General features: G+C 37.0%; 1 protein-coding gene across 1 annotated transcript in view; it reads left to right on the forward strand.

Moving 5' to 3' along the window:
- Positions 1 to 15,978, forward strand: part of LOC105936962 (ephrin type-B receptor 1) — a 131,775-nt gene that overhangs the window by 43,075 nt on the left and 72,722 nt on the right. Inside the window, exon 2 of the mRNA XM_012878041.3 lies at positions 15,903 to 15,967. Coding sequence (XP_012733495.2) covers positions 15,903 to 15,967 — 65 coding nt within the window. The remainder of the gene's footprint in view (positions 1 to 15,902; positions 15,968 to 15,978) is intronic.

Genomic DNA, 15,978 nt, shown 5'->3' on the forward strand with positions numbered 1-15,978 from the left:
GCTTTCTGTAGCCTCCATCAAAACCCAATGTGTCACTTGGAGGCTTACTGCTCTTGTATTCCTCACAAAGGCACAAAGGATGCTTCCACAGTGACAGGCTGGATGCCTCTCGCAGCCCATGAGTATCTGAGTGAACGTGTGCACTTTTTGTTTTTGTGGTGGTGGCAGTTTTGTTTTAACTTTTCTACTAGATAAAAGGAAAAAGACAGGCTTCACCGAGGCTCAGTTCTAAAAATAAGACCCCAGTATGTTCTAGTTTTCTTTGTTCCTGTTTTCTAAAAGAAAGTGAGATTTTTTTTATTGTTATTTTATTTTACAATGAACAGCACACCCTGTTGTCAAAAAAAAAAAAAAACTCCCAGTATATTGCAGTTATATTTATAGCGACAAGCCCACTGTGTGACAGCCAATCACCTTTTTGTGAACCATTTCATGTGTTTTTAAAGGTCCTGTTTTACGGTGTTGTATTGAATTATCTAACGTAATATGTCACAGTGACAAGTCATCAAAGCAACGAAATTCAGCATTACAGGAGCTTTGGCAGGAGCATTTCTCAACCTTCTCCTACAGCGATGCGAATGAAGCAGAAAGCCATAAATTGTAAGACGTGCAGGTGAAAGGAATGCTTTAAAAAGGCCATTTTGTAGTTTCCTAAAAAGCTTGGATGAAAAGTTTCTTCAAGAAACGGGGAATGTTTTATTACAACGACGTGGCGCCGATTAGGATGTCGTCCTTGATCATGTAAAATTACAACATTACGCATTTTATTGGGCAAGAAGTGCAAAACTGAAATGGAAGGAAAGGAGAAAATAGATTGGGAATGGTTGTAAAGTAAAAGTAAGTGACCACATTAAAGGCAGTATCCACAAAAGTCTTAACTCCACCGAGTTTGCTTTGTGTCCATGGGTTTGGTGAAAAACGGTGGGACAGACACATTTGTGACGGCTCTTTCTCTTTAAACACAAGTCCTGATGTTCCAATAACGGCAAAAATGACTGGTCATCATTGGAACAGAAGCTAATATGTTGCGACTTTGCTGACAAGTTGCATATATGTCTCATCCAAGAGGTCTGTTGATGTGAGACCGCGCTAGTTTTTGTGTGCACTTGGTGTGAAAACATCAAAAATGTGCTCTTGTCTGATGCTTTGATGGATCAGTTCTGTACTTATTTTTGTTGTTTTTGTTTTCAATCTTGTAGTTGATCCGCTTGATCAGCATCCTGTTAGATGTTGATGTATTTATTTTTGGCACTAGTAGAATATGCTATATATTTATATATATATATATATATATATATATATATATATATATATATATATATATATATATATATATATATATATATATATATACATAGTAAACATTGTTTTGTTCTATGGCAAAAAAAAAACTATAGGTGACATATAATTTATTGCCCACTTGACCAATAAATAATACAGCATGAAAAAGTTTAGTCAACCCAGATGAAATAAAAAAATCCCAATTTCTTTGCTTGAGTGAAATATTTTATAAATCAGTTTGTTTTGAAGTATATGTCAGTAGTGTAAAAGAAAAGTTACAGTATGCTTGTCAAATTCAAAGATTACCCTAAAGCTACAAAAAACATGAAAAATGCTTTTTTTTTTTTTTTTTTTTTTTTTAAATCAGATAAAGCAGGGTTGCCAACTTAACTCACCTGAAGTGAGATTGAAAGTCTTCCAGTGTTCCTTATTCTCTCATTCTGCCCAGCTTTTACTCCTACTAAGTTAAGAGCATAAACTTTAAAAGGTTCCCTACGTTACACTACCCATAATCCATGTCCTGTTCCCCTACGTGATCATTCTGTAACTCTCTGTTATCTTTTTCATTAGACTGTCTATCATGGAGATCCTGAGCTCCAGTACGCAGTTTGGTCCAACTTTAAACTCACATTACGTTTAATTTCATGTAACTACAATAAATTATCATATAAATACAGTCTGATATTTAAATTGTAAGAATGTGAAAACGTTTTTCTCATAACGTTATAAATATGAATATTGTGATAATGTGATATATTGCACAAATATGAAAAGTCTGTTGTTAGAGCATTACAGTTTTCACATTATAATGTGATATAACTCTATTTTTCTTTTGCTTTGGTGGCACCGCTATGCTTCCGTACTTTAATATTTCGCAAAGAATAAATATAACAGGGTTTGGGGCTTTAAGCACTCATAACAACTTCTAAGTCTTACACATACTGTACTTCACCAAAGGAAAGCACAGAGTGACAAAAAGCTGATGGAGCTTTACAATGCAGACTTTACGTTGACAAAAAATAGTTTCAATGTTTTGTCAATGGGATTATAAAGCTGGTTTAGGTCTTAGCGAACATGCATTTCAATGCTTTCTGGTGGGTTTTCTAAGTACTGTTTTAGACATGTCTTACTTTTTGGTTTCTTTGTTTTATTGTTAAATTAGTTAACTAACTGGAGAAACAGTAAAGCATAAATAAATAAATGCTCCTAAATGCATGCCTAAATCAAATGTTTGTATACAAATACCAAAGGACATTGCAACGACTGAATTTTAGATTGGATCTAAGAACTTTGTTGGTTGTGACTTGTCACAAAGTCACAATTGGTTTCTAGGCCTCCCATTTATAAAACTTGCCGTAGAATCCATACTAAAAGTGTACGTACGGCAAGAAAAAGAAAATGTCGTACGGCAAAAAATATTCTGATTTATAAAAACATGTGCATGCACGCCAGCACAAAATGTTCCTTTTTAAATCACAGCTGTACTTGAACGTTTGCGTACCTGGTTCCGCCTCAGGTTCTGCTCTCTACACGCCCAGATCCAACCATAAATGGTCGATGCAAAACACCTCATGAACGTTAATCTGTTAAAAATGGGTCAGCTGAAAAATTCAGGGAGAAGTTGATAAAAAGTTAAAATCAGAGGTAAAAGCACATAGAATGCCCACATTAAATTAAGATAATAAAGGTGTCAAAATATGTAGTTAAAAAGTAAACGACGCCGTGCTTCTTGTTGAAATTCCCCAGTGATCGAACTTCAGAGGAGGCAGGGAGACCAGGAATGAGAAGTATCACCCGCAATTAATAAAGCACCCCCCAAAAGAAAAAAAAAAGAATAGAAAAAAAACTGCAAAAATGATTTGAGGAAACCGATGTGCATTGAGCTGCCTGGGTTTGAGCGGTGAGCGCACCTCCTTTGTGTGTTGGGGGTTGGAGAGCCTTTCAGCACCTGGGAGGGAGGTGTCGCCACTTTCCCCTGTAGGTTATAGCAGAACGCAATGCTTGGGGTCAAAAGTGGGATTCTGGCCACTCCCCGTTATTGGTCAGGAAATATTTGATCCTTGATACTATGTGTCCTCAATTTTCCCATCTGCACGGTCTTCCAACAGTGCCAAAGTATCCACCGAGCAGCATTACGCATGCATGTATTTGACCGTTTACAGGGGTTGCTGGTTCCATCCCCTGTTCTGTCTCATTTGTTGTGTGACACTTCACCCCGAATTGCCTGCTTGCAGTGGTCAGAGGGTCTAGTGGTGCCGATGTACGGCAGCCTTGTCTCTGATGGTCTGCTCCAGGGCAGCTGTAGCTACTAACATAGCTCACCACCGTCAGGGTGTGAATGGGTGAATGACTGATGGTAGGGTAAAGCGCTGTGGGGTCGTCGGACTTGATAAATCGCTGGATAGTGATTGCTTCACACCTTGTCAAAATGATCTGTTAATCTGTGGTACACGTCACCCTGGTGATCATTGAAGAGAGGAATGTAATGGTAAAGAAAATGTTGAGCAGGCTTTCATTTAAGATGTCTTATGGGCATCTTTGAATTTATTTTAAGTGTCCCATATGTATACTTAAGTGTCACCAGCGCAAGAATGAATAACACTACGGTTTTTGATGCTTATGATCAAGATGCTCTGGAGTGAAATTGAACGTCTGAGAGGAATCCTCATGCAGTCTGGCTGCAATTCACCACTTCACCATCTGCGTCCCCAATTCCCCCATCTCCAAAATGAGAGTATGCCTGAGTCAGAGCTGCCGTGAGGACCGCACATTTTCCTGTCAAGTTTTTTATTTTTATTTTTTATTTTTATCACGACTACGAGCCTTGCCCAGCCCATCGGATCGGTTTGCCCATATCATCCCAGACCTCCTGTGTATGATCTAAGCCCGTTTTCCTGGACTTTGACTTTGCAATCCTTCCTGATACCTCCGCAGTGAGCGGCGAGCTCTCAGCATCGCCAGATCCAGCCTGCTCCTGCGGAGGATTCCTGCCTTTATTGGTGAACCTTTAGATGCAACACATTGTCTGGGTTGGATGGATGGATAAACTACAGCATAAAGGAACTGTTAACCCAAAAACGTCTTAAAAACACATAGAACGTTTAGTTAAGCACCAGTTTAGCCAAGTCACAGAAAATCAACATTTAAAAGGTCACAAATCACACAGTGTAAAATCAGTTGAAAATATCTTAAAATCGCATTTTCTGTTTTAATTTCTGATATCGTTTCAACCTTTACTAGCAGAATTTAAATTTTCTCTGCATATGCAGCTCTTCATTTAACTGCAGTTGTACGGTCGGCTCTGTTTCTGCTGATACAGTGTGTTTTTAAACTGCTGAGCAGCCTCTTTTAAGACAGCAGGGTCCTCCAATTAGGCAGTTCTTCAGAGTGATGTTTGAATGTGGAGATTATTGGGAGGAACCGTGCAGGCTATTTGTTGAAGTCTGCATTTTGATGATGGGGACTTGTGCAGATAAGAGCAAAATGAGACCCAGTAAACTGCTATATTTTGTTTGCTTTTATGTGATTCTGTACAGATCCTTGCTTCTCTGGGATAGATGCTAAGCTTTTGTTAGACTTATTTAGATTTTCTGAGAAATGTCTTGTGCTTCATCACTGGCATTGTACAATTTCCCTGCATATCCACAAGTTCTGCACAGTTTGCATCTACAATATATGCAAAACACGCAAACGCTGAATGAGAGACAGCGTGAACCTGTATAGAGTGATGCTTAATTTGCCTGAGTGTGCATCTGCATCTGAAAGTGTCCCCCCTTGGCTGAATTGTTCTAGCGTGACGCTGTCATTCCACGTGAGTGGCTGATCGGTCAACGAGTTTCACTGCGGGCACCGTGACATCTCGCTCCCCAGGAGGGCTTTTAACGTCCATTGGGTTTGTGTATATCTGCGCGTCTGTGTTATTTTGCTGTGCTTCCTTAACTACGGATATCAGTTTTACAGCCATAATTTATGCCTTTCAGTCTCTCGCAGACAATTATACAGTTTATGTAGCACACATCGTCCCTTCCAAGTCTTGGTGTTTTACGAGAACACAGATTTGAATTTAGATTTCCTCTCTGTTTAGGAGGAAGCTTTTTTGGAATGCATCCTAATAAAGAATATCAAATTAAGAATAATACTACATGCAGCTTGTTAAAATGTATATTCATTTTTGCACCAGCATTTCACACTGGAAATGTTGTCTTACTTCTCTACTGCTGTTTTTTATTTATTTATTTATTTAGTTTTAAATCTCTTTCCCTTCCTTTTTACAGAATAGGAGATAAACCTGCATCCTCTATTCAGCTTTATCACAGTTTCGGCTCTTCAAAACTTTAGTTTATTAGTTTTTTTGGAGGAGCTCATTTCTTTTATTTATGAAGATTGAAACACACCTGGTTGACTTTAATGTCATGTTATGTAGTTTTTTTTCCTCTTGAAAAGTAGCTAAGATATATGTTGAATTGTTTAATATTATATTTCTAACCCACTGAAATAGCAAATGATGCATTTGTAATACTAAGTCCCTAAGCAACCAGATCAATACAAAAAAGTATGGTGTAGATCTAAATTCAAATTGATCTGAATGATTCAGTTACGTTTATTTTTAAATGGGGCCATGAATTTTGAAACAAGTGGTTTAGTTAAAAATAATTAATAAAATGATTTTGTCAATGTTGGATTTTTCTTCCCTAAAAAGTTTCAATACTAATGCAAAACCGTGTAGCATTTGTTTATTATTTGTCAGTAATGTCTTGTCATTAGCTTGCTTAGTGCCATATGTCTATGCAGTATTATCAATAATTATGCTAAGTTTTGTTTTTTGCCTTTTTTTCTTTCTTTCTGTATTTTTTTACATATCCTATCTGGCAGAGTAACTTTAAAATTGCCATCTTAACGCCAAAGAGAGCCCAACAGATTTACTTTCCCAAGCGGAGCATTACTGCTTTCACTATAGTGCTCTGCATGAGATATATGCAAAAAAAATGTATTAGATATTATTTTGGGATTATTTCAAGTTCAATGGACAGAGTATAGTAAAGTGTCTGTAAGCACCTGTAGGTGTTTGCGAGAGTACACTTGTGAATGTGAGGTTTATCCATGAGAAAAATGCTCAGTACTGGTTGTGAGGAGCCAAAGACTCTTTTTTTACCTTTCTGATAAGTTCATTCTCTTTAACTTTACAACTTAACTTTAAATTAGCTTGTTATTCATTCCTAATCTAGTGTTTAACTGTCTATGTGTTTATGCCACTTTCACGCCCACATATCCCCATTGTGGGTTATGTGATCTGATCTTGTCTAGTTCTTATCTAGTGTTTATATGGCTTTTGGTTGTTGCAATGTTTAGTTTTGCCTATTTTTAAAGCCCCTTTTCCCCTTTTTGCCAATTATTAAGTAATTAAACCTGGCAATTAATTCACCAGTGCCACAGCAACATAAAAAACCAAAAAAAAAACATTAAACAATTAAGTTTTTCGTTCAAACTCGTTGTAGTTCCTGTAGCCAAGATATTTCCCACATATATGTCGAGATTTTTCCTGCGCTTCCGTTTGTCATCACTCAGGTTTACCATTTTGTGGAGTACGAAAAAGCCAAGACATGTTTACGCTGCAACATTTTCCTTTCAGACGTCCAGCTGTGTTCTGTGCTGAGTCACTGCAGCCGCCTTCCGGTGGCGCCAACATGTAGAACCACAAAATCATGTGCCGGCCTTGCAGTTGAAGGCTGTTCTCATTACCGCCACCTTATGGTAATATTGATTATAACTAGTGCTCTATCCAGAAAGTATTTTTGTTTAACCTGTTAAAATCATGAGCTAGGATTACTATTTGAAGAGTTGAAGCAAATGGGGCCCATCTATATATGCTACTGCAGCCAAAAGATAAATGTATTTCATTTTAAGGATTTTTTTATAACTCTTTACCAGGGGTGGAAACGGATGTGCTAATTGTTGTATGTTAGGGTGCCCCTGTTGTGTTCCTGGTTCTGTTGCGTCTCTGGACACTAAATACACACTCACAAACACACATACAGCCATGTAAATTAGGTCTAATTGCAGTGTTTGAGCTGCAGACTAATCTGGTTAGAACACAGTCGGCTAATTAGGAAAAGATGAACTGACCTCACTTGTTATTTGACCTCCAGCACTTATGCATCACGTTCACAGGAAAGAAAGAGAACGAGCTAGAATAGTAGATTTACTTCCACTTCAGCATCTGCTAATGAAATACTTTGCTTTCTCCCTCATGGGCCACAAGACTGATTTAACAGCCTCATTCCATGCTATAGATTTACCTGTTGTTTCTTCTGCCATAAAATGGGTTCTGGCTTCATTCAAGGATGTAGTGCTGGTTGAGGGGCTGCACCTCTGCGGGGGTGGCAGGCACACTGCGATCACATCCTCCAATGTGTCAAAAGTAATTAGGGTGATCGGAGAGCATGCCCTATTATGCGCAGAGAGGTGTGTGCTCTGTGCCGTTAATTAGAATGATGAGTAGACTCTAATAAGGCAAGCACAGACCATCAAATTCAGCACTTGTCTGGTTTTGTTCTGATTAGGCTTCTTTTCTTCTTTAAACTGGAAATTTACAAGGCACGTGGGAAGATTTAGGCTTCTTTATTCAGCTCCCCTACCCTCCGAGCACACACACACACACACACACACACACACACACACACACACACACACACACACACACACACACACACACACACACACACACACACACACACACTACCCAGTCTGTAAAGATTGCTGTAAACTAAGAGAACTGCTCACTTTGTGTTTTCACCAGTTTTTACTGACACGTTTTTATCTTCATTTAGGGAAACAAAAAAAAAGAATAAAAATCACAGATTTACGGACATGTTTCTTCAAAGCCCTGTTACGAAATTTTAAAACACTTTTTTTTATTACATTGATTTGAAAATATAATACAAGATGTCTGACATACTGAAGAAAAATAAAATGTTCTGTCAGTGTTTACATATTACCCTGCACTGGGTCATGACACTGAAGCTGCGTGCAAGATCTAATAAGGAAAAAATTATAAATTATATGGGCTTCCCTAGGGCTTTATGGATACATTGGCACAATCAGTTTTCAATAAATGTATTATACACACAGTCTGTAGGGTGTTTGCTTTAGAGCATGCATTTAATGGTTTGTTTTGAAGCCAGAAGATGGTTCCTGCTGGCAAAAAAAACAACAGATTTAAGCAAAATCTTGATCAGTCCTGCTTCTACATGACTTATCTGGAACATATTGCTCTATATAGTGCTGCGCAAAAGTATTGGTATGATTATTTCACGTTTACATTGACATTACAACTACAAGTAACTATGTTGTCGTAAACTAACACATAGTAGTGCATAAATGTGAATGAGTAAGACTTATAATTACACCTGCAGATAATTGAGAGCATGTCGTTACTGTCATGATTTGGGTTTTGTTATGGTTTGTTTGTTATTTAATTCTCTCTCCTGTCTTTAGTATTAGCTCTGGTTTTTATTATTTGCTTGTGTTCTGTTTAGTCTTAGTTTGGTTTTCTAGCTTAGGTCTGGTCTTTATGGTTACTTTGTTTCTGGATTAAGTTTCTGTTTTGGTTTAGTGATTTTCTTCATTTAACCATTTCTGTCATAGGTTTAGTTTCTGTTTTTAGGTTGGGTTTGTCTTGATTTATCTTGAAACTGTTTTAGTTGATCTGTTTTTCACCTGCCAGTCAGCCAGTTTCACATCACAGTAAACATCCTGTCTGTTTGCCTGTCACTCCCATTTACCGGTCACCATCCAATCAGCTTCAGTTTACTTCTAGCCACTTTCTTCTTCCTGATCAGCTCCACCCATTCTGCTAATTAGTTTCACTCAGTGCACCTGCTCACTCCCATACTTAGACCTGCCTCTGTCTCCTGCACTCTGCCAGATCATTGTTTTTCATGCCTATTGGTGAGTCTTGTCCAGCATTCCCCGTACTCTGTTTGTTTGCCTGTAGACCTGACCCAATTAGCCTTTGCAGTTCTGAGCCAGCCTGACCCCCGATTGTCTTGTTTTTTCTGACTGCCTGCCCGTTGCCTGACTGGATCTGATTTTTGTATATTAGAGCTTGCCTGTCCCCTGTTTTTGATTATTTAGTCTTGCCATTTATCAGTTTTGGACTATTTTGGTTTTTGAGCTCTGTTGTGCTGTTTTTGGCTGGATGCCCATTTATGTTCTGTCTGATCGTTTTTTCATTAATAAATTTCCTTTAAATATCATCTGCTTGTCCGGTCTGAATACTGGGTCCTTCAAGAGACATCTAGAGACTGTAACTTCTGCCCATTCTTGATGGCAGAATAACTCAGGCTTAGTCAGATTGGACGGAGAACCTTTGTGAACAGTCATTTCTGAGTCAGACAAATACTCTTAATTTAATTTATAAATGAACTTTAACTAGACCATTTGAACACCTGCTTTGATTAAAAACTTTTATTGCAGCTCTGCTTGTATTTTTAGGGTGGTTTTCCTGCTGCAATGTGAATAAACAAACAGAAAACAAGAAGCAAACCCTAACTAACCTAATCAAGATGTGCAATTAATGTTGGGATGGTGGGAGTTATTGAAATAGCTGATATGTTTATTCATCTTTTTCACCAGAATTTGGCCTCACCCATCCTTCTAAAAATTATTTTCTTGACGGTGTATAATTTGTGCCAACCTCACTTTTTATATATCATATAGGGTATATTTATATTTTAATCTGAAGTAAAGGTGGCGTTGTGTAAGTGAAGAAATGTGCAGTAGCCCTAATGGTGTTGGGGGGGGGGGAGATATATATATGAATGGAAACTAAAATAAATGAATGAAAAATTAGAGTTGTAAGACTCAAAATTTGATAAAGAAGTATTGATTCCATTCTGTGTAGTTATTTTATTAATCTTGTGGGTCTCTGACTATCAAACAGTGCAACAGTAACATTCCTCACAGCGCGACATACAGTTGCCTCTGAAAGATTTTCTACATAACTTACATTATTAAAAAGCTGCATTTGGCATAAAATCCGAAGAGCAGCTCAAAGAAATTGTTCAAAACTAAGAGTGTCCCCTCATTATTGAATATAGAAATAAATCAGTGACGGTGGCAAAAAAATGATAATGCTTGAAAATATATTAATTCAGAAATTATAAAACATTTCATCTTGGTCTGATCAGCTTTTCCCGACAGAGATTTCTGTGGCGTATTTGCTCTCCAGCATACAGATTCCTCCAAAAACGGACACGCCTTTTCTGACACTTCCATGTGCAGATCTCAGGTAAAAAGAAAGGAAAAACTCAGTTTGCCCAAACAACTCTGCTTCGTAGCAGGGTTGTTTCACAGAATAATTTGTTGTCATAATTTGACTCAAGGTAAAGGCTTCTGAACTTTCTGAAATGGAAAAGCCAGAATATGCAGGAATTTACCAGAGCAATTACTCTGAATATCCATTAACCCAACTTTCTGTTTACAAGTTAGAACTATAGGTGGAACAGAACTACATCAGATTTTAAAAGTTTGGGATTTTTTTCCTCACTTTGCTTTTAATGTCTCCAAAATTGTATCCTTGACTTATCTGTTGTGTTTCATGGTTTGCAAGATACATGGTTCTGTAATATTTGCTAACAAACCTCTGAGACCTTCACAGAACAGCTATATTTATTCATGTGGGTGGACTAGATTATATATGACTATCAGTGTAAAGAGGACTGAAAACAATTACATGCGACACCTTTGAGATTTATGTTTGTAAAAATCAAATGAAAACGTGTATCCGGTTAATTGTGGAGTAATGTGCAAAATCCCAATAAACTGCTCCAATGTTTGTGGTTCAATGTGGCAAAATGTGAAAAACTTCAAGAGGTGTGAGGACTTTTGCAAGGTACTGTATACATATAGTTTTTTCATTGATAAAAACAAATCAACAGGCAAAAAAAAAAAGCTGCTGGCAAACAAGACAAACACTCAAAGTAGAGATTGAGTTGAAGATGGGGAGACAGAGTAAGGAATAGGAAAAACATAAGAAGGATGTGAGGGGTAGGAGAGGAGATAATGAGGGAAAAGGGTGACTATATGAAAGAGTGCAAGAGGAGTATGTGTCAAGAATAAAGCAAGAGGGAGAGAGTTGTTTGCCTGAGGCTGCCTCGTGGTGTGATGTCATTGAATCTTCACACCATGTTTTTATTACAAAGAACAATTTTTTTGGAGGGTCAGGGTTACCAACTTTCCAGCTAACTTATGCCAGGTGGAGCATCTTAACGTGACGTCTTGCTGCGTTGTTTTACTCGTAATTTTGCACAAATTAATCTATTAAAACCGCAAGAAACACAGAAGAGGTGTAAAAAAAACACTGCTGCTTAGACTTGCAGTTATGATAATGTGCATCTGAGGTTACGCCGGCATCATCTTGGAGCAGAATTAAAAGTAGGACTTTTATTTGTAAATGATGAGTTTCAGTTTGTTAAACCAGTTATAGAAATAAAAATACATTTTGATTATGTGTTTAATCACAGAGATGCACCTTCATGGGACCATGACAAAATTTGAGCGGGTAGAACATGATGTAAATGGATGAAGTATACTGGATGAAGTTTTAACTGGAATACGTCTGTGCATGTAGCAATATGTATTATTGCAGATGGTGATTTTAACACATGTTATTAATATTTTATTTTGTATGCTTAAAAAATAAGCACATCTGCTAGAAATAAATAGTTCAACTTGTTGCAAAGTAATGTTTTACATTAGAAAAGGGGAATCTGTGATATTGAAACATACCATACTATTCCATAGAAAATCATAGCATATCATAAATTACATATTAAATCAGTGTTGCCATCTGAAGTAGAAATAATTATAATTTGGATGTTTTATGCATTACTTCTTGGTTTTTCAACTTTTCTGTTGTTTTCTGATAGGGTATAATTATGAGTGATGATGTTGGCTCAGGAGTTGATGTGAAATCATTATATGGTACCCTGATTAGCTCAATTCTGCTATGCACTTTCAGACATAGTATGTATTTAACACAGTTACCAACAGGTTTTACTTGCATGTGATAATTACATCACATGGAGTTTAGATTACATCTGTACTGTGGACTATGAGCAAAAGTGGTCCAGGTATTGACTAAAATGAAAATGTGTTTTTTTTGTTGTTTGTTTTTTCTTTGCCTTATTCCTACACTCAAAATATACTCTGCTTATTGTAATGGGCTTGACACAGGGGGAGTGACGTTGCTTCCTCTCCATTCATTTCCTATGGAACTTGTGCAATGAGGCGGCAAAATCCGTGGATGTGAAATTTAGAGCTTGTACAGGTAGATGTGCAAACGTGGTCTTGCGATGCGACACAAGAAAGTAAAACATTTTCAACTTTTGTCGCTGACACATGGCACTGCAGCCATTTATCTAGATCAGCTGTGAGATGCACCCTTAAAATTATACTTTTCTCCGTGCTGTTTCCTCTTCTGTGTAGGATGAACTCATTTTTTTTCTTTTCTTTTGTAGAGTAGACATAAAAGCAAGATTTTAGTCAGTTCCAGTAAAGTCTTCTGACTATTCATCCTTGTTGATCAAAGACTGATTTGGAAATATCAAAACCCCTCCAATTGTTTCTTTCTGGGAAACAAGTGATCCGACAGCGATATTTCAAATGCTAACGTCGCTTTCATGTCTTGTGTGTTGGGTTTCATCGTGGCGACGATGAAAGCCATCAGTCACTGACATTTGTCGCTGTGTGTGTCAAGCCCAATACTACAGATATTCTGCTGGAAATGGTTAAATATATGTGACTCTAAGACTTTTAGAAATAATAGTATAGGGGCTGGAGGTTAGATGCCCCTATAGTTATCTGTGTTTTGGTTGGAATGTTTTAAGTAACTTACTAACTTCCCTAAATGTAAAATAAATAGACATAAAAAAAACAAAAAAACAACTGGACTTCTATTCTGAAGCTGAAAACAATTTGCTTCCCATCCAGGAAGGTTTGCAGTAGTGTGGAGTTCTAAGATTTATAGATCTGCTGATGAGGCCTCATTAGAATTTAGATTAACATGTTGATTAACCTGGAACTGATAAGCCCCTCACAATGGAGAGTTGTTAGGCTCATCGTTATTCCCAAAAAAGCTAAACAGTGACAGTTAAATGTCAACCATTCTACACTGCAAAAAACGGAACTAAAATGAGTAAATCTTTCTTGAAATTATTGTATTTGTACTTTATTTGAGCAGGTAAATAAGGTAATCTGCCAATGTAATAAGATTTTTGCACTTAGAATAGGAAGAACTCATCACCATCAACTTATTTCAAGTGCATTATATCTAATTATCTTATTTTAGGGGTAAAACATACTCTTTCCACTGGCAGATAATCTTATTTACCTGCTCAGATCAAGGAGAAATGCACTAATTTCGAGAAAATTCTGCTTATTTTTAGTTCTGTTTTTGCAGTGTATTTGTTGTTAGCATTTGATTTGTATTGCCAAATTTGGTTTAAGCTAACTTTATGTAGTTTTCTTATGAGCTGTTCCTTTACAAGGTTTTAGAAAAAATGTTTTTTTTTTTTTTTACCAAACTACAGCCATTTTTAGAAGATAATTATATATATATTTTTAAATACAGTCTGGTTTAGACTGTAGCATTGCACAAATTCTGCTTTACTAAAAGTAGATAATGACATTGCTAGGTCCATTGTTGTAAGGTGTCCTGTTGTCCTGGTGCCACTGGACCTCACGGCAGCCTTTGATAGTGTTGATCATTCAGTCCTTCTGTCTCGCTTAAGTCCCTATGTTGGTGTCTTTGGCTTAGTGCTTAAATAGTTTACATCCCAACTGACAGACAGTTCTTTCACAGTTATTATCAATAACGTGTCTTTATCCAATGGTCCTCTGTCATGTGGGGCACCACAGTGTTCCATTATTGGATCCCTTCTTTTTCCCTCTATCTGCAACCATAGGGAGCGATTATAACTTAACACGGCTTGTCTTTCCCTTGTTATGCAGATGATCTTCAGATTTACCTTTTTTTAAAACTAGGTGAATGTCACACTCGACACTCCCTTCTCTGAAGTAAATAATTGGTTAAACCAAAATCTCCTGTTTTTAAATGAACAAATACCATTTACTGTTCTATTTGCACTTGTGCTGTTTTTAGGACTTCTCAATCAAAATTCAACAAAGAAATTGAATCAGAAGTAAAATCAAGCGTTTGACACTTATGTCTTTTTGCAAAAGTTAAGCCTTTTTTAAACCATGCTGATATTGCGAAAGCTACTTTATCAGCTCAATAATTCATTACGTTAATGCTCTTTATGTTGGTGCCTCTCAGTCATCCCTTGACAGGCTTAAAGGTATATAGTCACGTAATATGCTTATATAAAAAAGACCAAAAACTGTTTGTTCATGATAAAATAAGGTTATATACACCAAGCCTTCATCTTGATAGCATTTTGATGGTACTATCTGAGCCGAAAAATAATTTGCTGCCAGGCGTGATGAACAAATATAAACAGATGTGGCAACATCTACCGGGAGTATTGCAGAACTTTATTAATTTATATCAGAAAATTTACTCACATCATTCAACTCTGCAGTCACATCTGAGCCTCGGCAGGTTTAGCATCCGCATCAGTGAACACCAATGGTCATACTGTATTCCCAACGACATTCCATTCTTTTCCCTCATGGAATCATATATTATGCATTTTTTTTCTCCACTGTATCTTGCACCATTCTTCATTTTTTAAATTCAAAACGTATGACATTTTATTCAGAGAGGAGTCCGATACTCAGCAGCACTGTGGCATTTTATTGCAGATCTCTAACTTCTATTTATTATTCTTTCATTTGTTTCATTTATTTGATCTGTTTTTCAATTATCTTTATGATTTTATTGCAAAGCACTTTAGCTGTCTGGTTGGCTTGTGTAAAAATGATTAAATTAATTAATGAAATGTAAAGTTTTCTATTCTATAAATTGAAGAGTTGTCTTGGAGTTTGTCTTGGGGTAGGTTGAATTCCTTATTTAACTTTAAACAGTTTGAGATTTCTAAGGCGTGTCTGCACATTTTTACATTTCGGGGAAAAAAGAAGCAGTGGCCTTTCTCCTTAAACTCCCATTTACTATCTAGGTCAGCAATTGGATGGATGTATGGATGGATGGATGGATGGGTGGATGGATGGAAAGAAATATATTTTTCATAGTCATCTAGACAGCTAGAACCTTTTTAAATAAAATGTCATGCTTTTCTGTGTTGTACAGTACCCTTGTACACTATTTAGACTATAGCCTGAATCAAATGGATTATGTTTGTCATTATTGAGTTACATCACTTCTACTTTTGTTTGTACTGTGTTACCCAAAGGCTTATCCTAATTGTGGATTCTTATCAAATTTTTATCACAGTGCTAACAGAATAGAGGCAAAATGCATTGCAGACACTGTGCGAGGTGGGCTTTTATGAGTTTGAATGGCAGACATCACAAAGGAGTGCTGAATCTGGCGAATAATGAACAGACTATTAATTAAACCCATACCTGTCCTCTTTCTGGTGTGCATTCTTTTCACCTTTTTTTTTCCTCTCTCCCTGTCTGTCTCTCTTTTTGTCTGACAGAGACAGTGATGGATACAAGGACGGCGACGGCTGAGCTCGGCTGGATATCGTTCCCTGCCAATGGAGTAAGAACAAT

The sequence above is a fragment of the Fundulus heteroclitus genome, chromosome 9 (genome assembly GCF_011125445.2).
Source record: "Fundulus heteroclitus isolate FHET01 chromosome 9, MU-UCD_Fhet_4.1, whole genome shotgun sequence".
Lineage (NCBI taxonomy): Eukaryota > Metazoa > Chordata > Actinopteri > Cyprinodontiformes > Fundulidae > Fundulus > Fundulus heteroclitus.